A 22,898-nucleotide genomic window follows, 5' to 3' on the forward strand; every position below is an offset into this window, starting at 1 on the left:
TAGTTTAATAGGGCCACCTGCCCAGTGAAACACTTCGTGTTTTTCTTCTGCAGCTGTTGCTTGAAAAAAAAAAAAGATCCTTTCTGTTGCTTGAAAATATACACAGTAAAAACGTACGCCATTTCAGTTTGTTCTACGTGTATAGTTCAGTGACTTTATTTTTGAGTTCTGTAACATTCGCACCCTTCTTTTGAATCATTCCTCCTCCATTAACATAAACTCACTGCCCCCTGAGGTTCCTATATCATTTCTGACTTGCTGTTGACACTTTAATCTCATCTAAATAGTTCCTAAAAAAGCATAATGCTCAAGACGAGCCGCCCCTCTCCGTTTTTTTTCTTTCTCACTAATTAAGCTAAACTATTGTTTAGTTTTCAGGAGATTTCGGGGCAGATGATACTACATTTAAATAACTTTCAAAAATGGCAGTAGTAGCCCTAAAATATCAGATGCCAAGGAATCATTTTCTCTGTTTTGTGATCTAAGAAAAATCACAGTGGCCAAATGCCTTAATCATTGTAATTGATTGAGTCAGACAAGGACCTCGGTGCTTTATGTTCATAATAGCCCTACATGTATTAATAGAGAGACAAAGGCTTGGGGAAGTTTAAATTGCTTGCTCAAGGTTACAGCTAGTGAGCAGTGATTCAGCAATTTGAATCCAGACCTATTTCACCTCCAAACCCATGTTCTTCCTAAAGTACCATGCTGCCTCTGGAATATCACCTTGAGACTTCATTTAATCACCCATGCCCATGCCTGGGCTCTAAATATCCCCCAAAACCTATGTAGCTTGTTTTTAAAGGGGAAATCATGTTTTACATGATAAGCGTAAAAGGGCTTTATAATGAAAAACAATTTGGTGCTAACTTATATAGTCAGGTATCTTAACTGATGTTTGGTTTTAATTATGTGTTACTGGAATTTAGATCTGCCTCCTGTTGAGAGTAAAAATACAAAAGGGTTAACTAACTACTCATCCTCCGGTACCTGGAGAGTTAGCTAGTTCACAGGGGAGTGCGCAGAGCAGGAAGAGGCAGGCCTGAAAGGATGAGATGGGAAAAAACCGCTTGGCTCATGACGGGAATGTCACCGTTTTTTGCCGCATTACTCGGTACCTTCTGTGCTCACAGTCTCTGAGCTCAGAGAAGGGTGAGGAGGATCCGGTGATAGCCTTGCCATGTCCTCCTCTCTGCTTACAATTCAGCTCTGCGACTCTGCAGCCTTTCCCAGTCCTGTGCTCTGAGATATGTCTATAATACCCTTACCACAGCACCTGCCATTCAGGTCAGAGCAGCAAGCAGTTCAGCACTGTTTACTTGTGTGCTTGTGATACGCCAACCGTTAGGTTTGACATTGATGACACATCTATCAGGCGTGCTCATTGCCCTCCTGGAGTTTACAGTTGAGCGGGATCAAATATATCACGCACAATCAAAGCCAGATACTCGAGAATGTAAAAACCTGAACAAAACAACACCCACCCACCAACCCCTAAGTGACCCAGGAACTCCAAGTGCCTCTGCATTTCACGCCAGAGCAATACAGATGGGGTACTGCAAACCCTGGGGTAGCCAGGTGAGGCAGGGGTGGTTTGAGGTAATGCCACTGCTCTCAGCTTTGGGGCCAGGACGCACATTGTTAGGACGTGGGAGGGAGATTCCAGGATGAGCATTGTAAGTGGGGAGTGTGAAATTGCCAGCAGCCGGGGTGTCCAAACTTAACCTCTGAAGAGACCATGGTTTCAGAGATTCAGTCCCCAGAGTAGCTTTTGAGCGCAGTGTTCTGTTTGTTAGAAATGCTGTGAGAGTTATTCTCATTGGGCTTTTGAAAGCTCGAAACGCCTTCACCTGTTACACACAGATGAAGACATTCATAGGTCTCCTTGTCATTCCCAGCTGCCATGAGCATCACTTGTATAGCAGTGTTCTTGATAATTGTCCCCCCGCCCCCCACCAGTTCAACCTTATGAACACCCGTCATTTCCTGTTTAGTTTCCTGAAATTTACATAAAATTCTCAACTCTCCTGTGAGATATAGAGAAAGGCGCTACTTTCCTTCTCTCTTCCCTCAGTCCCTGTAGTAGTTTAATACCGCATGGAGATAAAGACAAATGTGGGGAACTTTAGGATGAAAGGAGCAGTAGAGACCAGAGAAGTCAGGGGAGGTCATATCAGGCTTAAAGTGGAAACTATGTTACAACCTAAGCTAGGAGCAACTGATAGGACTATAAATAGGATTTTATCTCCTCACAGAAAATATTTGGCATGGTTGTAGCTTCCCATGTGGGGGGACTATTAGATTTACTAAAAATATATACTGTGTTTCAGGAATAAGGAAAGTAAATCCCATGAAATGAATTTATTTTATCAAAAGTGTAGTCATAGCCTGAAAATTAGTGTCTAGAATTTGGCTTGCGCTAACTCTAAGGGAAGTTTGATATGGGATCATTGGTTACATCTGGCCAGGCCAAATCTAGTTTGAATTAGATAGATCATTTTCTCTGAAGATAATGTTATTTCAGTTGTTCTGCTAGTTCTCCAGCCCCTCCTTGTGAACCTTTCCTTTTTCTGTTCAGGTCGGGTTCAAAAATCAGTACTGCAAATATCAGGTGCCCTGTTGGTGCCGTGAGTTAAGCATTAGACTGTTTAACAAACAGTGAAAGGTTCAAACCTGCCCGCTGCTCTGAGGGAGAAAGACTAGGCCAGGGGTCCTCAAACTTTTTAAACAGGGGGTCAGTTCACTGTCCCTCAGACCTGTTGGAGGGCCGCACTATATTTTTTTAATGAACAAATTCCTATGCACACTGCACATATCTTATTTTGAAGTAAAAAAAACAAATGGGGCAAAAACGGCCAGATATATGTCCTCCTAAATGTCCTCCGTTGGCCGCATGTGGCCTGCTGGCCATAGTTTGGGGACGCCTGGACTAGGCTCTCGGCTCCTGTAAGGATTTACAACCTCAGAAACCCTGTGGAGGATCCCTGTGGAACTGGAATGGACTGGATGAGGTGGGTTTTATAAATCAAGGTTGTTGTTAGCCCTGCCCTGTGAGCTTAGTGATCCCCCATGCACAACAGAACAAAATGCTGCCTGGTCCTGTGCTGTCCTCCCAGCGGGTGGCGAACTGCACCATTGTGTTCGATAGGGTTTCCATGGCCTGAGTTTTAGAAGCAATCGCCAGGTCTTTCTTCCCAGTCTTATCATCGCCCAGAATTGTTGCTGGAACCTGTTCAGCATCAAAGCAACACACAAGCCTCCACTGACAGGAAGGTCGGCTAGTTGAATTTACCAGAAACCTCCCATATTTGAGCTGGATTTTGGATTTGACCATTTGGAGCAAAAGGGTATGTAAGCCAACAGTATCTGTGGTTATCCTTTGGGGGAACAAAAGCCCTTATGCTGTCTGAGTGTGTCTCACACTCCCTTTATCCTGACTGTAGCTCTTTAAATGTGCAGCACATTCTTGGCATCTCTTTGCCTGCCAGCTAATCGCTGACACCCTAGAAGAGCTTGCTGTCTTCCTACGAGTATATGTGAAATTTTACAAAGTATCTATTAATTTTAGTGTCCCATTAGAAGACTATGAAAACCTGAAATTGGGTAAATAACATTGCTAAAAGCATATTTCTCCAAGTACAAGATTAAAGGGATTAATTTTTAAGGTAAATTTTCAAATAAGAATTACATTGTTGAAATAAAATAATCATAACATAATCGCCAATCATCAACCTAGACTACATGAGCACTGGCTATGCTGTAGTGTACAGATTAAACCTGACCCTCCTGTATCCAAGTACCTCACATAGTACATCACCCTTGTTTCTCAAAGATGGCATCCCACTTGTTAATGATACAGACTAGGGAGAAACTACGTGTACGGGTTAGTATTTTTCTTTTGATAAATAGATTTTAGAGGAAAAATGTTCTTGGTTTCCCATTCTCCATTGACAACCATGGAATGTTAAAATCATTAATGCATTTCAAATCCATCATCCACTGCTTTAAATCTCTAACTCCTATTTTTCTTCTCTTTAAGCTACTCCACTCCCTTCTTCTCCCCAGTGCTTTAGAGGACACACACATTCCTGGTGTAATCTTTTTCTGAGAGATAAAGAGTTAGGGAATTTGGTGAACAAGGTTTGACAAGTTCATAGAGTACCTCAGGACTAGCTTTCTGCCAGTTTACTGTTTAATTGTTTTCATCTAGGATTTTTTGTTTTCTGACTTATATTTACCATTGAATGCTGTAGTGGGTACTGTAATAGTGAGGATAGAATACAAGAGTTGGTTTACAGAATGGTTTAACAGACTCTCTAAACCATCCTTGTAAGAAGCCCATAGTGCAGCGGTTCTCAACCTGTGGGTCATGACCCCTTTGGGGGGGTCAAACGACCCTTTCACAGAGGTCGCCCGATTCATAACAGTAGCAGTAGCAAAATTACAGTTAGGAAGTAGCAACGAAAATAATTTTATGGTTGCGGCGAGGGCGGGTCACCACAACATGAGGAACTGTATTAAAGGGTCATGGTATTTGGAAGGTTGAGAACCACTGGTATAGTGGATTACCTGTTGGGCTGCTAACTGGAAGGTCAGCAGTTTGAAACCACCAGCAGTTCGTAGGAGCAAGATAGGGCTTTCTACACCCATAAAGACTTCCAGTCATGGAAGCCCACAGGGGCAGGCCTACCTGTCTAAGCTCGGCATTGACTCGATGGCAGTGAGGGAGAAAGCTTCTCTGTATGTAGGCATTGTTACTCCCATTGTGTAGATGAATAAAATGAGAGTTAATATTTGCTCATTAGAAGAAAAAAAGATAAAGAATAAACTGAAACCAATGGCCATCGTGTCTCTTTAGACTCAGATTGACCCTATAAGGAGGGCCGAGTAGCTGTCAATCTTTACAGTAGGAGAGAGCTTCATATTCTCCCAGTGGAGCAGGTGGTGAGTTTGAACTGCAGATCTTATGGTTGGCAGCACAACACAGAACTCCTTATGCCACCACACTCCTAATTGCTAGACAGAAATGGTTGAGTTAAAATTGTCTTTGTCGTTTTGGTGTGGGATGTTTAGAGACAATAGCAACAGGGATAGAGTACCGTATATACTCGAGTATAAGCCGATTGGAATATCAGCTGAGGCACCTAGTTTTACCACAAAAGCTGCATTAAAAGTGTGTTAAAAAACTCAGCTTATACACGAGTATATACGGGAGTTGATTTCTGGACTTCGAAGTGTACCCTGGCAATTTCAGGTTCTCTGACAGCCTCTGCGATTTTTCAGACCCGCTCATCAATCATGTGTTTAGGACTCTTTTCTTACTTTCAGATGCCATTGAATTTTGATTGGTGAACTAATGGTAAAATAATTCGTTGTTGAAAGCATCCCTTAGGATTAAGTTTAGTTTCATTTAGCACAGCAGCTCTCAATCTGTGGGTTGCGACCCCTTTGGGCTTCAAATGACCCTTCCACAGGGGTTGCCTAAGGCTATTGGAAAACACATATTTCTGGTGGTCTTAGGAACCGAGGTACTGCTTCTCTACCCGTCTCTGGGCGGGTTCGCTCACATGCAGCTACACCCACCTACGAGCACCCGGCGTGATGACATCATCGCGCCAACCCCATCACATACACCCCATACAAATACAGGTGTATGTGACAGGGTGGGCGCCGTAATGCACTTATGCAGACCAGTCACACATATGTAGAGAGCAGCTATTGTGTGGAAAGCAGCAATGCTGTAGGTAAAACGTCACTTCATGTCTGTACCATGGGAACTTAATCTAGATGCTGATTGGTCTTCTTATATTCAGCTGTGGTTATGTTCAATTTGTAACAATGAAAACTGTATTAAAAGGTCATGGCAGTAAGGAGGTTGAGATCCCCTGATTTAGTAGAAACACCCCCAAATATGGCTTAAACAGAGAGGTTTGCACAGGAAGGACGTCTGCAAGCTGGGAACCCACGACTAAGGTGGCTGGTGCTCTGCAGTCCTCACTGCTCTTGACTTCTCTCTCCCTCGGATGTGGCCCATCTGAGCGCTGTCTCTCCGACCCTCTTCTCTGCACTTCCACAAATCAGGATGGAGGAAGAAGAGAGGGATGCCTCTTGCCTCTCCTCAACTTCCAGGGAGAGGGCCTTGGTGCCACGTGATGCACAAAATCATTGTTAGGCTTCCCTGTAAGGTTTTCAACCAATCTCTTCCTTACTCTCCAATACAAAGATCGTTTCCTGAAATGAATGTACATATTTGTGCAGTGTTCTATCAAAAAGTAATACCAAATAATGATAATGACCATTACAGTTAGCATTGTTAGTCCATAGACCTTTTCCAACAACATAAGCGGTGCCTACACATGTGAATTGCTTCAGAAATCAAACGGACAACATCTATGGGAAGACACTACAGAGAAGCTCAATAACAGCAACTGAAGCCAGGTCAGGGGTCGACTGTGGAACATATCATCAACTGGCTCATAGGTAAGTTAAGATTGAAGTTGAAGAAGATTAAAACAAATCCAAGAGAACCCAAATTCCTCAAGATTGGAGGAAGGCTTACTGACAACCTGCAATATGCAGGTCACAAACTTGCTTCCTGAAAACAAAGAGGACTTAAAAGCACTTTCTGATGAAGATTAAGGATTGTAGCCTTGTATATTGCTTTACAAAGCCCCAATCTTCACAACTGGACCAATAGGTAGCATCATGTTAAACAGAGAAAAGAGTGCAGTGTTAAGGACTTCATCTTGTTTGGATCCACAACCAATGCTCATAGAAGCAGCAGTCAACAGACCAAATGAACACACTGCGTTGAGTGAATCTGCTGCACTCTTTAAAGTGTTCTTTAAAGTGTTGGAAGGCAAGGATGTTAACTTTGAGGACCCAGGTGCACCTCACCCAAGCCATGGTACTTTTAATTGCCCCTCATGAGTGTGAAAATTGAACAGTGAATAAAGAAGACTTAAGATGAATTGATACATTGGTTATGGTACTGGCAACGAATACTGGAAGTACCATGGACTGCCAAAAGAACCAATAGATCTGTCTTGGGAGAAGTACAGCCAGAATGCTCCTTGGAGACAAGGTTGGCCTCATGTACTTTGGACATGCTATCAAAAAGACAGAATAATGTAGTGGCTGCAGCAATTGGCTCAAACAGTACATGACTGGGCAGTGTTTCATTCTGTTGTATACAAGGTTGCTGAGTTAGAACCCAATAGTGGACACCCAACAACAGCATCTTCAGACAAAGTAGAGCTGCCTCTTTGAGTTTCTAAGACTTTAAGTCATTATGAGAGTAGACAGCCCTGTCTCTCTCCTGTGTAGTAGCTGGTGGTTTCGAACAACTGACCACAATCATAACCTGCCACACCACTCAACCTCCTTAACATCCTTAAGAGGTGGCTATAATAAATGATTAACTTCTTAACATCCTTAATAAAAGTTGTTGTAATAAAAGCATTGTTTAAAACCCTGTCCCACTCATCTCCCTCATGGCCTCTTAAATAAAACTTGTTCCATTCATACCACTTTTTGCCTAAGAAATATGCCACATGGGCAAGTGCAGTCCGAAACCCCTCACATTTATTACATGCTTGGTTTTGAATTAATTTTGGGTCACTGCACATTCAGAAACTTTGTACTGTTTCCAAATTTTTCTGGACACCCCTCCCTCCCAGTCTGTTACACAATCCACAGATGTAGAAGCTCTGCTTAGATACCTACCAGTTCCTTGCTCACAGTTAAATTTCCTCAAACTAAAACCTGTCCCCACCAAAAGTTGTCTATACCTCTCTCCACTTTTTCACCTCTCACTTCTTCAATCTCCTCAAAATACAGTTTCCAAGTCCTTTAAGGTCAAATGCCTCCATGTTGTTTAACTCAATGGACCTCCACTGACCTGACACAGAGTTAACAACCTTCCTAACAGAGCCTCTTCTCCTCCATTCTAAGAAGCCATGACCCAGGTTATTCTCATGCATCACTGGTTATTCCTTCTCAATATCTTTTTCTACCTTCTTCTTTAACCTTTAACAGATCTCTAAAACACAAGTGTTTTCTGGGGCACAATCCTGGAACATCCTCTTCTCTGAATGCTTCATCTATTCCAACTGCTTCAAATACCATCACCATGTTCATAATGACCATAGCTCTTTCTCTAGCATACAGCTATCTCCATGCTCCAGGATAATTACTCAGCTGTCTCACAAGCATTTCAAACATACTGTGCCCCTAACTGGGATCTTAACACTCCATCCCCACCTCCCTTAGGTTCTGGTATGCCTTAGGGTGCTCTATCACACGAAGTTGCCCACCCGGCAGTGAGGTGCTCCTCCTCTCCCCTACAACCTATGAACAAGTCCTGCGTGTCTGACTTCTCTTAGTCTCCATGGCTACCATCTTAACCCAAACAACTTTTCTTTCCTGGACATCACAATCATCTCTCTACTTCTGTTCTTGCTCCCCTTTAATAAATCTATTGCATAGACGTCAGAAGGGCTTTTGAAAACAAAAATTCAGTTTTATCACTCACTCCCCTAAAATGAGAGCTTCAGGCTGTATATGTTGCTGTTTCCTACTGGAACGCCCTAGAATGGCCTTCCAGGTTCTTTATGAGTTGCTAGATGCTCATCTCTCCAACCATGATCTCCCTCTCAATCACTCTACTCTAGATACGCTGACCGAGAGTCAATACTCCCAGCTACCTTATTTGCTATTTATTCCGTCTTAAGGGACTCCTCTCTCATACCACCTCCATTCTTTGGAAGGTTGATCCTTGTTAACCACCGCATCCCAGCTTAAACTCTGACTTACTTTATTCAAATAAAACTTTCCAGACCACAATATAGCTCGAGGACTTCCTCCATGTCATAATCTTCATAGCTGTGACCTGTTTTTCTTCCTGGACGTTATCATAATTTATTGCTGGCTTATTTACAAATTTTCTTGTCTGTTACATATTCTCCCTTTAGAAAGTAATATTTTCGGTATGTCAGATATTAGTGAGATCTTCCACTATGGAACATTTCATCCCTTGACTTTTTGTTAGGGAAGGTCAAAGTTATTTGTAGGTGTTCTTGTCGCTCAGGCAACTGTCTAACCACATCCTATAAATAAAGCTAAGAGGGCTACTAATTTCACCCTAGTTACCAAAAGAACTCAATACAAATACATACTAGCATAAATGACTGAAGATGCTACAATCTCAAATAATAATATTAATATTTTAAATCCAATTTAATAATTTATGCTAATTTGAGAATCACACTCCCACCACCTCCCTTCCAAAGATTTATTCTTCTAAGCAGAGTAAAATAAGAATGTCTCACTCCAGGTTCCAATATGATTAAGCTTAGTGGATCCAAAACAGTTATCTGGAGTCTAGAACTGAACCTCCGAATCTAGTAACCACTAGTCTTACATGCGGGGGATTCCAAAAGGTCAAGAAAAAAATGGAATTGAAAGATAATGTAAGTTTCCCATTGAATATTGTGCAAAATCAAATTCAAGAGTCCAAGACAACAACCAGTATAGACACGCTCTTACAAAGAAGGAAAAGAAAAGTCTTCTGTTTAATGAATTGTGATTCATCCATATAATGGCACACCATATAATGGTGGTTCAGGAAGACTATTAAAACACTGTATGAACTATTGTTATGGAACACCCTACAAAAAGTGAGAATGGAAAGGAGAGTGAAGAACAATGTTCCGCACTATGCCATGTGTATTTGGTTTGTTTTAAATAATGATCACTGGCAGGGGCTCAAAAAAATTAGTAGGAAATCTCCATTATCTTGTAAGTCCACTTTTCCACAAAAATTTTGACGCCCTGTTCTGTTCAGAACACAAGGGAGCAAACTAAGAGGGAAGGAGAGGGTGGACCACAACCTGGCTCAACAAGCCCCGAGAGGACTGTAGAGCCAGCTCCACCCCTCACTGACCCATAGTGCTACAGGTGACAACACTGGAGACACAGTGCATGCTCTGTCTCCCTGCCCCCACCCCACCCCCCACACACACCGGGTTAAAACATGAAGGGAGTGAAACAGCAACAAGGGGAGCAAAGCAATGAGGTCCCCGAGAAACCCAAAAATAGACTTTGGGTGCAGGGCTTGGCACCTTATCTGACTAATTTGGAAAACATTCATAAAGGTCAACAGACAGACCTGGAGCTATTTATAGGATTTTGTTTTCTTATATAGATAGGCATGATAAACAGTCCCAAGGAGAAAACAATGGGACTGATGGTTGGGGGAAGAAAGGGGGGAACCAACAAACTACTCAGGGGCAAGGGAACAACAAGTGATCTAAAATTGATGGCAAGCCGGATGTAGAATGCCTGGTGGGGTTTGATCAAGTGAAATGTAGCTGAGAGGAATTACTGAGAGCAGAATGAAGGTCGAACATGATAGTGGGGCAAGAGAAAAATAAAAGGAAATAGAGAACTAGGAGGCATAAAGTTGAATAATCTTATTGACTGGATTTTCTTGTATGCGGGTAGATATTCTATCACAGAACACATTGTATTTCAAGATAAATCTTTAAGTGTTCTTTTTGAGGATCAGTACGACTCACATTTCTCTTGAATCTGTCATTTCCGGTATAGTAAACCAGATCCATTTCATGTTTGACAACTTTCAGTTTACCTAGATTCCTACTTCATACACTCTTAAGTTCCAATTATTAATAGATGCTTATAGCAATTTCATTTTAAGGTGTACCCTATTAGCAAAGGAAGGTCCCGAAAACTTGATTCCATCCACATCATTGTCGTTGACTCTACTTTGGGAAGGCAGCTCTTCCTCAGTCATATTTTGAGTGCCATCTGACCCGAGGGGCTCATCTTCTGGCACGGTGTCTCACAAGGTTCTACTGCCATTCATGAGATTTTCAGTAGCTGACAATGTTTCGCTGCTATCCATCAAGTTTTTAGCGGCTAGTCTGGAAGCTCTGCTGAAACCTGTTCACTTTAGGTGACCTCGCTGGTATGTGAAATGCCAGTGGCATAGCTTACAACATTGCAGCAACATGCAAGTTCCCACAGTAGGACAAACTGACAGACAAGTGGGGGATTGAGAGGTAGATAATTGCATTGAACCATGATTGGAGTTTGGGCACTGGGTATTTGGAAGGAGAGGCATCATAATTATGGACTATAGAATCAAAAGATGGAGTACAAAACAGAATTGGAGTGGATGGTAATGGAACAGTGGTTTGGATAGGAGACTCTCACGAAGTCTGAAACTTGTAGAGGAGGCCAGAAGAATGGGAGGAGACCAGAGAGCATGATGGAAGCCGAATAAGGAAAAACAAAGCTCTTAACTAAGACAGTCGCTGTATTTTCCTGTTTAGAGAGGTGGCACCTATCTAAAGAATTGATCACCCATACATCAATTCTTCTGTCTCACACTACCCCCCACCCCTGTTTTAAGTCTTGATAAAGGGCAGAAGTAGAGTGCAGGGCTGTATCCACAGTCAAATTTCCACTGACTTTGGCAGTCTTGATTTAATTTTTATTTTTGGGTAAATGTGGTGTAGAGACTTTGGAGTCTCACTAACTTTTGTTCAACTCTTGGCTCCCTTGTTCAGCTGTATGACCATGGCCAAATTACTCAACCACGTTGCGCTGTGATGTCCCTGTATGTGCAAAAGCGATAATAAATAGGGCTGCCTCACGGAGATGTGGTGACTAGGCAGTGAGGATCTGAGCATGTGCAGCCGGCACATAATAAGCTCTGAGTAAATAGCCAAGTTGTTGTCGTCATTGGAATCAGCCGGCAATAGGATACACACCAGCTAGCTTTCCCGAGAAAGTGCGGGTAGGCCGTGCCTACCTCTTCAGCTCCCCTGAGTCTTAGCTGATTGTTGTGCTCTCGCTAGATCACTTTCCCAGATTTTAATGTGCATGGGAGTCATCTGGGGATTCCATTAAAAGTGATCGTTTTTTGGTTCTGTAAGTCTAGGGTGGAGCCTGAGATGATTCATTTCTAAGAAGCTCCCAATTGATGCCGCTAGTACTGATTCATGGACCACATGTTAGCTTACAAAGTTTTCTTAGAGAACTGTCCCTTAGGAATCCTGGCTATTTTTAAGCAGAGGAGGCAAAAAGAGCTCCATCTTGTATTTTCCCCTCCCCTCCCCTCCTTCTCAGGTTGCACTGACCCATGTAGCTGTTTCTACTGCAACTCCACCCAACCTGAAAGCCGGAGGGAGAGCAGGACCTATGCATAGAGGGTTGCCTGGGATTGCTTTTGAAAACGTTTCACTGTCTGCTTCTCAGGTACATTTTCCAGAAATGTGCTAGCTCCCAATATGGACAAGCCCACTGGCTTCTTCACCCACAGAAAAACTTGTATAAAACAAGCACCCTCTTGTCTTGTTAGTCTGTGAGGCAGAGACTCTTCAGATTACAGAACTCAGCGCTTTCAGCACAGAAACTTTGGATGCATTATATCGTATCTCTGTCTCAGACAACCTAGTTTTTCTTCCTTAGAAGTCAGCTAGCCAGAGACGTCCTCTCGGGGCCCTCGAGGGCTGGGGGGCCCTCCTCTTCTGCTCAGCTGCACGCGGCTCTCCTCCTAGCCCCTGTGGAGGCTGAGAAGCAGCCACGTAGAGTCAAGGTATCTGAGAAATGCTATCCTGACAGAACGACGTCTGTGCACACCTTTGTCTCAGTGCTTTTAAGACCGCGATCCTCTGCAGAGCGGCTGCTGCGTTGTGTGGTCACAGCACAGCTTGCCTTCTGGGTCTCCAGAGCGGGAGAGCGCAGGTTTCCTTATTTGACTTTGGTGGTTTGAAAGAGAAATTATGTTCCCCTAGCTCTTTGTTTCTTTGTTTCTCTCTCTCTCTCTTATTTTAAGGCATGCAGGAGCATGAGTCAGAAAGGTCCGCTTAGCTTATGTGTGCTTAGTGGTTTGTTTGTTCCTTTGTTTTTTCTCCTTTCTCCCTTTTTATGTGAAGGAGTCACACAGAAGAGTTTGACCAGACTGCCCACTGTGTTTAAAAAATGATGGTGAGGAAAAGGCCGTGATTTCAGACTCATTTTCACAAACCCTCCAGTGGCTCTAAAGGCATTTGTAAGGACTCTTCTGCCCCGGGACATTGCCAAGGTGATGGCCAGAGCTTTTATGGCAGGTTTGAACCCTTCGGCTTTCATTCTGAGCATCACTTTTCTCTTGTCTAGTTTTATCACCTTAGTTGTTCTAGATGTATTTTTAGGTTAATGTCACTCTATAATATAGTTGGATAATTTTATGTCAACTTGAAGATGTATAAAGTGTAGGGGTGGAGTCCGACCCTGTCAATCAGATCAAAGTCTGATGCTGTTTCCTCAGAGGTGTGACCTTATAAGGTGGACTCTAGACACCCCCCCCCCCCCCCCACACACACACACACACACACTGGCCCTGAAACTGCTGGAGCCCTGCCATGTTTCCACAGAACTTGGGTCCACAGGACTCTGTGACTTTCCTGCATTCTGCTTCATTGCATGTGGCTGTTTGAATCGGAAGAGGGATTTATAGACCAATATCAGACTTGTGGACTTGAGTTGGACTGGGCTGGGATGCTTTCTAGACATGTGACTACTGCTTGATATAAAGCTCTTTCTTATACATGTATGAGTGTCACTGGATCTGTTCTCTAATCAACCCACTTGGCCTAACACACACCTCAAATACCATAGAGCAAGCCATCTGGATCTGTGGAAATGAATTGTGTCCTTTTTACTGCTTCTTGGTTAACAATAAATGAAAGCATGAATAACCACATTTTCAAAAAGTCAGAGAATCTAAAACAACGTGCTTTAACGCGGCTGTTTCTAATGGAGAGTAAGGAGGGCTGATGACTAGAGATTTAGCTTTTAGGGGCTGTGGGACTACAGCACATGAAGTTGGGTATGGCTATATAGCAGGGCCCTGGTGGTTCAACAGGTTAAATGTTGGGCAGCCAGCCAACTACAAGGTTGGTGGTTTGAGCCCACTAGCCATTCCATGGGAGAATGAGGAGGCAGTCTGCAATATAAAAACCACAGCCTCTGAAACTCTATGGAATAATTCTATCTGCTCTGTCAGCATCAACTCCATAGCAGTGGTTTGCCTTTTTTACATTAAAAAAAATAGATATGTAAGATATTGGCAAGGAGTCCTAGTGGTGCTGTAGTATAAACCCTGAACTTGCTAACCACAAGGATGGCGGTTCAAGCCCACCAGTTGATTTTTGGGAGAACAACGAGGCTGTCTGGTCCTGTAGAGATGTACAGCTTTGAAAACCCTATGCATGGTCCCTGTGAGTCAGAACCGACTTGATGGCAGAGGCAGGACATTGGCAGACCACATATAAGCACCTTTAACATACAGCAGAGCCTAACAGTTCGCAGAAAGCTCAGATTTGTTTCCCGTCTCGTTCCCCCTGCCGCTATCCAGTATCTGTTAGTTGTCTCAGTTTTAGGCTTGGACGTTCATAATCCTTGTTTGCACTGGAAATGAGATGATCCTGCCTTCAGGGTAAGCAGAGAGGTTCTGCAAAAGAAAAAGGAAAGGCTCAGGTGAGGCCAAGACCTGCCCCACTTCTGCAAGTAAAAATGGGCTGGAGTTTAAGCTGGGAGGAGAGAAAAGACGTTATAAACTCTCCTGGGAAAGGCACATATTTCCCGGAGAAGAAACGGAAAAGTGACTTGACTTGTACTCTGCTTTAGCTGGGGCCTAAGAGCAGACCCTAGTGTGCAGAGTATTTGTCAGGGAAACGTAAGTACCTAGTACCAGCCCACACAGGGCTGGACTGGAGTGTGTGAGACTTACAGGCCTCACTTGGAAACTCTAGAAACGGGAGAGCTGTTTCAACACGTCGAGGGGAGCAGAGCCCTGGGGCAGCTGGAAGGAGAGAGGCGCTTGTTCCTGTTATGTTTTGTATTCCTAAGTGAAGCAACCAAATAAAAACCAAACCTGTTGCCATTGCGATGATCCCAACTCATACTCAGAGCGACCCTTTTGGGCAGGGTAGAACTGCCCCTTAAGGTTTCACAAGTCTGTGTGGGAGCAGATTCCAACAGCTTCCTCTTGGGGTGTGGCTGGTGGGTTCCAATGACCAATGTTTCCATTAGCAGCTGAGTACTTAAACACTGCACCACCAAGGCTCTTTAATGAAGCAAAGGATTGAAATATACCTCAAAAATGCATAACATTTTGAGAATTTATTGTTGACGACCCCTATGTGCTAAATAGTGTACAGAAAATCCCATGGCCCAAATCAGGTGAACTCCAACTAGATCTTTGGTCTCTATCCTGAAGGCTGTGGTTTAGGGCAGTAAGATTGGCACACGAATACTGACCACTGGTTCAGAAGTAGGCAGAGGGCACCTCTGGCCTCCTCTGACTTCACAAAGGGAACAAAAGTCCAACACATCTGCCCAGAGGTCAGACATACCTCACTGCTGCCAGCCTTCGTCATCCTATACAAATATCAGCTGTCTCTCCCATGGCACTACTCTTCTTGAGTTCTAGAATCTGTTGCAGTGGCCACACAAAACTCACAGACAATAGTCATGATTATAGGATTTATTAAAGATGCTAACAAATTACAAGTCAGAATCAGAAATGTTATAGATACAGTTCTATGTGATGCTTGTTTTTAGCTGAGTCAGCAGACACAACTGTCTTAGGATCAGACTCTTAGCCACTTAGCCTCTTGTCCTCTGTCCGGTTCAGGCAAGGAATCAAAAGCTCTGTTAGTGCTGATAAATGCCCCAGGGCCACCCCATTTTGCCCAAAGACTCAGCTTTATTCATTCCATGGGCCAGAAGTTTGCTGCTCTTTCTCATATTTTCTGAGCTGCTGCCTCTGATGCCCCACGCACAGGTATCTCAGGTGTGCTCGACTTCTTTCATGGCTCTTCTTTCTTGCTGATTGTGAGGTTCTCCTGCTTCTGAGATGGCTCACTTTATTCTCAGCAGAATGGAAAGACTGTCCAAACCCCAGGTTAGAGACCTCTGCATCTTGTATGTTTACGCCCATCCAGGTCTTTGGTGGAAGTTAAAGAGACTGTGGATAGAAGAACCATACCAAGAAATTCAACTGTGCTACAGCTAGTATCTGGAGAGGTAGTGGATGCTACATAACAGGCACCCAGATGTGACACTGCACTGGAAGGAGAGCTTGATGAAAAACCAAACCTGCGGATTCTGATTCATGGTAACAGTCTTGAGGGTTGCTGAGATGACACATTTTTATGGGAGCAGCCAGCCTCCCCTTTTCCCCATAGAGTGGTTGGTGAGCTGGAGTCCGAGCACAGCACCCAGCCCACCACACCGTCAGGGCTCTTTTGACCATTACTGGAATCCCACTGTAAAGGCTTGAACTGAACCGAGAGCAGAAACTGTGGCCACCAGGAGCAAAGCAGCTTACACTCTCACAGTGTTGGTCCAATTACAACTCCACAAGGTGTGTGAGACCATTTTTGGATAAGGAAACAGGCCTCTACCAAATCTCAGTGGGCTCAGTCACGTTTTCTAGGCCACAATGATAGTAACTCAAACCCAAGACCAAACTCAATGCCATTGAGGTGATTCCGACTCATAGTGACCCTGTAGGGCAGGGTAGAACTGTCCGTGTGGGTTACCCAGACTGGAACTGTTTACAGGAGTAGACAGCCCGTCTGCCACCTACTTTAGGCCCAGAATTCAAAGCCAGGCCCCACTTCCATGTCTGGTTAGGGGTTCGAGGTCCACTAGACTCTAGAACCCTTGCTCCTTCGTTCTGTCCATGTTAGCAGGAAGGCTCTGCTGATGTAAACAAAGGGAGTAGTAATTAAAAAGTGGAAATCCTATTTGAATGTACGTGTGTACTTTTCCTGGGGTTTAAAACGGTATTCCGTTGAGAATTGCAGTGGTGAAAGTCTGGAGAGGAGTGGCCCAGCTCGCCTTGCTGGGAGGGGATGTAGGCTCTGAGCGGTTCTGGGTGCGCACTTGGCCTCTGCCAGGGGCTCCAGGAGAATGGGGGCAGAGGGGAAGCACGGCTCACTCTCCTTGATCTCCTTGGAGGGCAGAGTTGTCGGATTGCTACATTCATGCTTAAGGAACACGTCTTGAACTAACTTAGGTTTAGCTGTAGAAACTGGTGCTGTTGGTTCAGAACCAACCCCACCCCTCCCTGCGTTTTGCAATAACCTTTTTGAGATGGCAATTGTGTTTCTAGAAGTAGAATGACAGAGAGATTCCCTTAAGGCAAATACGGAGAGATTGTGCTGTACACTCCAGTTCAGACACATGGGGCTGGGAACTCCCAGAGAGAGAGAGAAAGAGAGAGAGAGTGCGCACGCACGATCAAGAGGGAGGGCGGGCGGGAGTGAGGGCCAGAGGGAGGAGAGAGAACAACAGAACAGTCAGCTGGAGAAGAGGGAAGAAGGGGGAGGAGACTGGTCTTTTTTTTAAAAAGGATTTTTAGACTCAAGTGATTTTGGGGGGGGCTCCTCCCCACCCCGAGCCCTTGCCCCCCACTCTGGCATCTGCTTTCCTGCAGTTCACTTGAAGTGCCTTCTTGTAGTCCAAGACCAACTGACCACTGAGTGTGAGCAGCCCTCTGACATGATGTACCTCTGGGTGAGTACAGAGTGCTGTGGGTGAGAGTTTGTACTTGCACATATAAGGAATGGAAAGCTGTGAGGTTCTTCTCTTGCCCAAATGCCCTTCTCCACCGAGCGCAGGCAGCCACTGCCCCTGCCACTCACAGGTGTGTTAGGCTTTCAGACCCTGGTAGTGACTGTGACATTGTTTGTTTTCTTTCTTTTCAACATTGTTTATCTTGTTAGACTTGGGCCCCAGGGCTGAGCTCCCAGCACTGTGCCATTCCCTGGGCCTGGTGGGTTCGGAGAAGACAAATGGGGCAGGTGAGATGAGCTGGTGGCTTCAGGAGCCGCTGTCTTCCTGCTGGCTCACGATAGACCTGTGTTGGCTTTGGGGGCACTGACCTTGATAATCCTGCCATCTCTTTAGCTCTCGAGAACCAGTAGGTGGCATGATTCTCTATTAGGAATAAGCTTTTGTAAAATTTTAATCTAATAATTTCTATTATCCTTCACAATAGTCTTGTGAAGTAGGTCACTGTTGTTATTGAAATTTTATAAGGGAAGTAATTAAGTCACAGAGCGACTTGCCCAAAGTTAGATGCCTCATCTGTAGCCGCTAGAATAATAATTAATAACCAGACATTATAGAACATTTCTAGTTGCCAAGAATGTATACCTTATATTTGCTGCTTCCTGAGTTATTGTTTATTAATTTATTGTTGATTGTGGTATTGCAATGTGGGATGCTGAGAAACTTACTGGAGTTGGAGAGGTTTTTGACACTGTGAAATGTGATTACTTTGAGAACCAGGAAAGTAATAATGGGGGAAGCACAACCCCAACACTGTTGTGAAAATGAGGACACCCAGAGCCCCTTGCAAAGATGGCGGTGCGTTCTCTTGAGCAGACAGCTGTTGTGTGTTGCTAAGGGAGCCTATTAGATGCGATGCCATTGGCTACTAGCCAGTTTTTGAAAGTTTCACTTTGCCCTTTGCCCTTCAGCCCAGATGTCTGGAATTGTAGGAAACCTACTTGGCTCAGGCCAGCTAAATTTATAAATATTAGAAGGCAAAATTTTAACAAGAGAGTCACAGAACGGAGTGTGTGCGCTGGAATAAGGGGCTGCTTTTTCTGCTCCTTCTTTTAGTATTTGAATATGACCTTGGGGTGTAATTTTCTCCGCTCTGTTGGTTGCTTTTTATGCTATTTCTGAGAAGTCAAAGAACTTTCCTGACACTCTGATGTGCTTTACAGCCATTCCCTCCTCTGTGTGAACTCACCAGTCATGAGTATCTAGGCTCCTTGCAACCTTGTGAGTGGGACCCATCAGCACTGTCTTGTCTGTCACTCGGAGGATGGGCTATTCTGCCTTGCAATTTGTTTGGAAGAAGAGTTATACAAGGAGGCAAGTTGAATTAATCATCTTTTTGACGAACACACGCAGTAACATTCTGCTCAGTTATTCCCTTTGGGCTCTTACTACAGTGATTTGTATTTGGTTCCAACCCCTTTCCCTTACTAGCTCGTAGGACAGAGCATTGCACTCATCCAACCAGAGTGCTCCATGTTGGATTGTATTCCAGGACCTCTGCTCCTCAGTCTGGGGAGCAGCTAAATAGGGTTTGGGATTCCCCTGGCCGCTTTGACCATGTTTAACATAGTTTCTCTTTGTGCCATAAAAACATTACCGTTACTTTTTTTTTTTTAACTGTATCCCATGACATCAGAAAGTCAGGGAAGGCCTGTCGAGAAGGGTGAGAGTGTGTCTGCTCTCTCTCTTTGATTTATGCATTGACTAGCTCAGGACCCCACACAGTTACTGAATTGGATGAAGATGATCACCATGAGCCATAGTTGTGTCACACTGCCCACGTACAGAGAAGACAGGAACAGGCGATCTGAGTTGCAGTCTAGGTTTAGCCAGTAACCAGCCATCTGACCCCAGTGGGGGCGGTTATTAAACTTTTCTGAGCTTCCGTTTTCATATTGTAAGATAATGGTATTGATCCAAATCTTTCCTACTTATAAAATTCTGTGATGAGGATTTTTCACAGCAGTAGAAAAGCTAAAAAAGATGCTCAGTTGTACAAGAATGTTTAGGCCTAGCGAACTTCTTCTGTTATGATATACGCTTTGAAGTGTATGATATGCACTGCAAAACGTACACCACCTTTATTACCTACTTGGTTGGGTACCAACATTGAATGAAAGGTGCAATTTCTGTTTGTTTGTTTTTTAAAGAAAAAAATACTCCTTTCTCGTAGGTGAGAGCATTCAGAGAACTTGTAGAGCTGGAGAGTCCCCACTTGTCTAGCGGTTTAGATTATGTCGCATCAGACGCAATTCGTTAGTTTGCGCCTGTATCTAGAAATTTGAGATGGAATGCCTCTTGGGCTTTATGCATGTGCCACTCACTTTGTACACAAGGACCTTATGGAAATATTAAAAATAAAAATACAAACTTTATTTCCCAACATACGCTCCACTGAGGTCAAGCTGCTTTTGTATGTGATGTCAGCCATTTCACCCATCCAGAAAGAAAGGCGTGGCCGGAGAATCTAACCGTTGGTTATTAGCTGAAGAAAATTGTGTGCCCGTTGACGACTTTTTTTGAGACGAGGCCAGGAAACGAAGTCAAAAGGAGCCAAAGGTTAGGTAGATGCCTAGTGATTTCCTAGCTGAAAACTTACAAAGTTACCCTGTCTGGTGGGAGGAGTGGGCACAGGACCATTGTCTTGGAGCAGGAGGAGGGGGATTCCAGAAGAGCTCTCCCAGTGCCTGGGCGAGGCCAGCTTTCTGACAGCACTCCCCTGATGACCAGATGTTATCACACTTGGGCCCTCCAGAAAGTAAACAAGTAAAATGCCTTGAGCTGCTCTTTCAGTTGTCCTGACCTTTGCCCACCACCAGCCCGCTTTTGTTTTGACTGGATCACTTCTTCCCCTTGGGCACCCTGGCTTTGCTTGTGCCTTGTCTTCAGGGTCCTATAGGTAAAGCGGAGCTTCTGGATTCCGATCCTATTTTGTTTTAAAATTTCCACAGAAAGCGCTGCACATTTCTGCAGCTCATCTGGGTGAATCCATTTGGCCCTCCATTGAACAGAAAGTTTAGCGACTGGTGTTTAAGTGGAACTGGTTGAGATGTCTGTGGTGTGAGTTGTCAGCCCACCCCCACCCCACCCCCCTTTTTTTTTTTTAGAGTATGAGGGGCAGCATGGACAAGATGACTTCCTGTCTGCTAGCTGTGGCTGGGCTGCAGCTGCAGGCTTCATCTCACATCTGCCTTGCCCTTCTTAGAACGAGTTACCTATTTGTAAGCTGTTGGTATCTCGGGCATTGTCCCCACAAACTTTCTGTGAAGCATCAATAATTTCACCATCTTTCACCTAAATACCACCATAGATTTGGTATGTGTTCTTGCGGTCAGGTAGCATGATTCATAGTGCTCTGATAGGAGCTCTTTTCAAACCCTATGTCTTATCCTTTCTAGTGCCTCAAACTGTACTCTGTTCAGACTTGTCATAAGTTCGTATTGAAATCCATTCAGATTTTCCATACTACACATTTTGCCATGAACTTTAGTGTATACCCCTCATACATTAAAGACACATCATAGGCTATCTAAAGTTTCACAACAATCCAGAGTAGAAAGCATTGTTTTCCGTGTAGGATAAAGAAGAAACCATCCTCAGAGTGGTTGAAGAACTTGCTTATGGCCAATAACCAGAAATGGCAGAGGTGGCGTTAGATCCAGTGACGTTTGCTTCTAAACACAAACATTCTCAACACAGAGAAAACACTCAGGATGATGAGCTGTCAGGAGATCTATGCAAATGTTCTTCCTGTCATCTTGGGGTGTTTTGAATTCCTGTAAGGATTCAATTGATAAACTAGTTTGCTGTGGAAACCCCTTCCCCCTTAATTGGTATTTTTTAGGTTGCCTGCTAATGGAGGAGCAGTTGAACTGCTAACCACAACCTCAGCAGTCTGAAACTACCAGCCAAACGCAGGTAATTTCTACTCCCATAAAGAGGTACAGTCTCGGAAACCCGCAGGGGCCATTCTGTCCTGTCCTGTAGGGTCGTTAGGAGTCAGCATCAACTAGATGACAGTGAAAGAGTAAAAAGCAAAACTTTTGTTTGGGGGATGGGGAGGTATAAGATGATGGAGCATTCATTATGCCACCTATTCTCCCTCTTTATTTCCCAAATCAAACGGGGTGGAAACTGGCAGCTAGACAGACATGATAATTGTACTGAAAGAATACACTTGTTCGACTGTCCACCGAGGCACCTAAATTGACCACAAACACAGCGTTAAAAATGTACTGAAAAGCTTGGCTTATACTTGAGTATATACGGTATGTGCTTTCTCATTGAATCCTCACAATGGGATCGGTATCATTACCTCATCATCCAGGTGATGGAGTGTGTGTGTAACAGTGGATGGCATAGCTTTAAACTGAGACAAACACGCCTTTTTAACAAACGACGTACCTCTTTCACATTGCCCCCTTGCATTTTTTAGATGGCTTTTTGTTTGTTTGCATGCTTGTTTTTTAAAACTGATTATTGTATGATTACCTATTAAGCACATGAGTGGCCTTCAAAAAGTTCGTGGAAGTATCCATTATCTTTCAGTTCCATGAACTTTTTGAAGCCCCATCATATCCTTCATTTAGTCCTCAATACACCAGACAGTTAATTATTATCTGCAGTGTACAGATGAGAAAGTTAAAACATCAATAACTCGCTAAAGTCACACAATTTAGAATTGGCAGAGCTAGAATTTGAACCCTGGCCCCAAAGCTTACCACAGCGTATCTGTTGCAGAGTTCCAGTTCATCACTACTGCTGTTCGGTCTCATGCAGAGCCAGAGTGGAGAAAGGAGGGAGCACAGTGAGACTGAATTCTGTTCTCATTCCTTGAGACAACTTACTGAATTGGATGTGCCTTTGTTGTCCAGATGGGGAGGGTGTGATAGTGCTGGGAAATATCAGTGTGTTCATCGCGAACAAACGGACCGGTCATTTCAGAAATAAGTGAGGGAAGGAGGGAGTGACTAATGGCTTTGTCATACGAACAGGGATTTGTGGACGTTGAGTCAGAAACCTCTTTCTTTTTTGGTCTGGATTGTGCCATTTGTCAGCATTCCTGAGTTTTTAGTTTACTTAACTCTGGAATGGAACTGCTAGTACCTGACAGGTGCTACTGAGATAAGAGTCCTAAAAGGTTTGTGTGTTTGTTTTTAATAAATCATTTTGTTGGGGGCCCTTACAGCTCTTACAACAGTCCATACATCAATTGTATCAAATAACATTTGTGCACATGTTGCCAT

At 43.9% G+C, this 22,898-nt stretch overlaps 1 protein-coding gene across 16 annotated transcripts in view; it reads left to right on the forward strand.

The window, feature by feature from the left end:
* The window catches only part of RBFOX2 (RNA binding fox-1 homolog 2), a 215,200-nt gene that overhangs the window by 47,388 nt on the left and 144,914 nt on the right, over positions 1-22,898 (forward strand). Inside the window, exon 1 of one of the 16 annotated variants that reach the window (XM_045291774.1) lies at positions 17,423-17,595. The exons of the other annotated variants lie outside the window; for them this stretch is intronic. Within the exon in view, the coding sequence (XP_045147709.1) occupies positions 17,581-17,595 (15 nt within the window). The 5' untranslated portion in view covers positions 17,423-17,580. Of the gene's footprint in view, positions 1-17,422; positions 17,596-22,898 lie in introns of those variants that run through there. 16 annotated transcript variants of the gene reach the window in all.

This window comes from Echinops telfairi, unplaced genomic scaffold (assembly GCF_000313985.2).
Source record: "Echinops telfairi isolate 266 unplaced genomic scaffold, ASM31398v2 ScPeMD7_2;HRSCAF=8, whole genome shotgun sequence".
In the NCBI taxonomy this organism is placed as follows: Eukaryota; Metazoa; Chordata; class Mammalia; order Afrosoricida; family Tenrecidae; genus Echinops; species Echinops telfairi.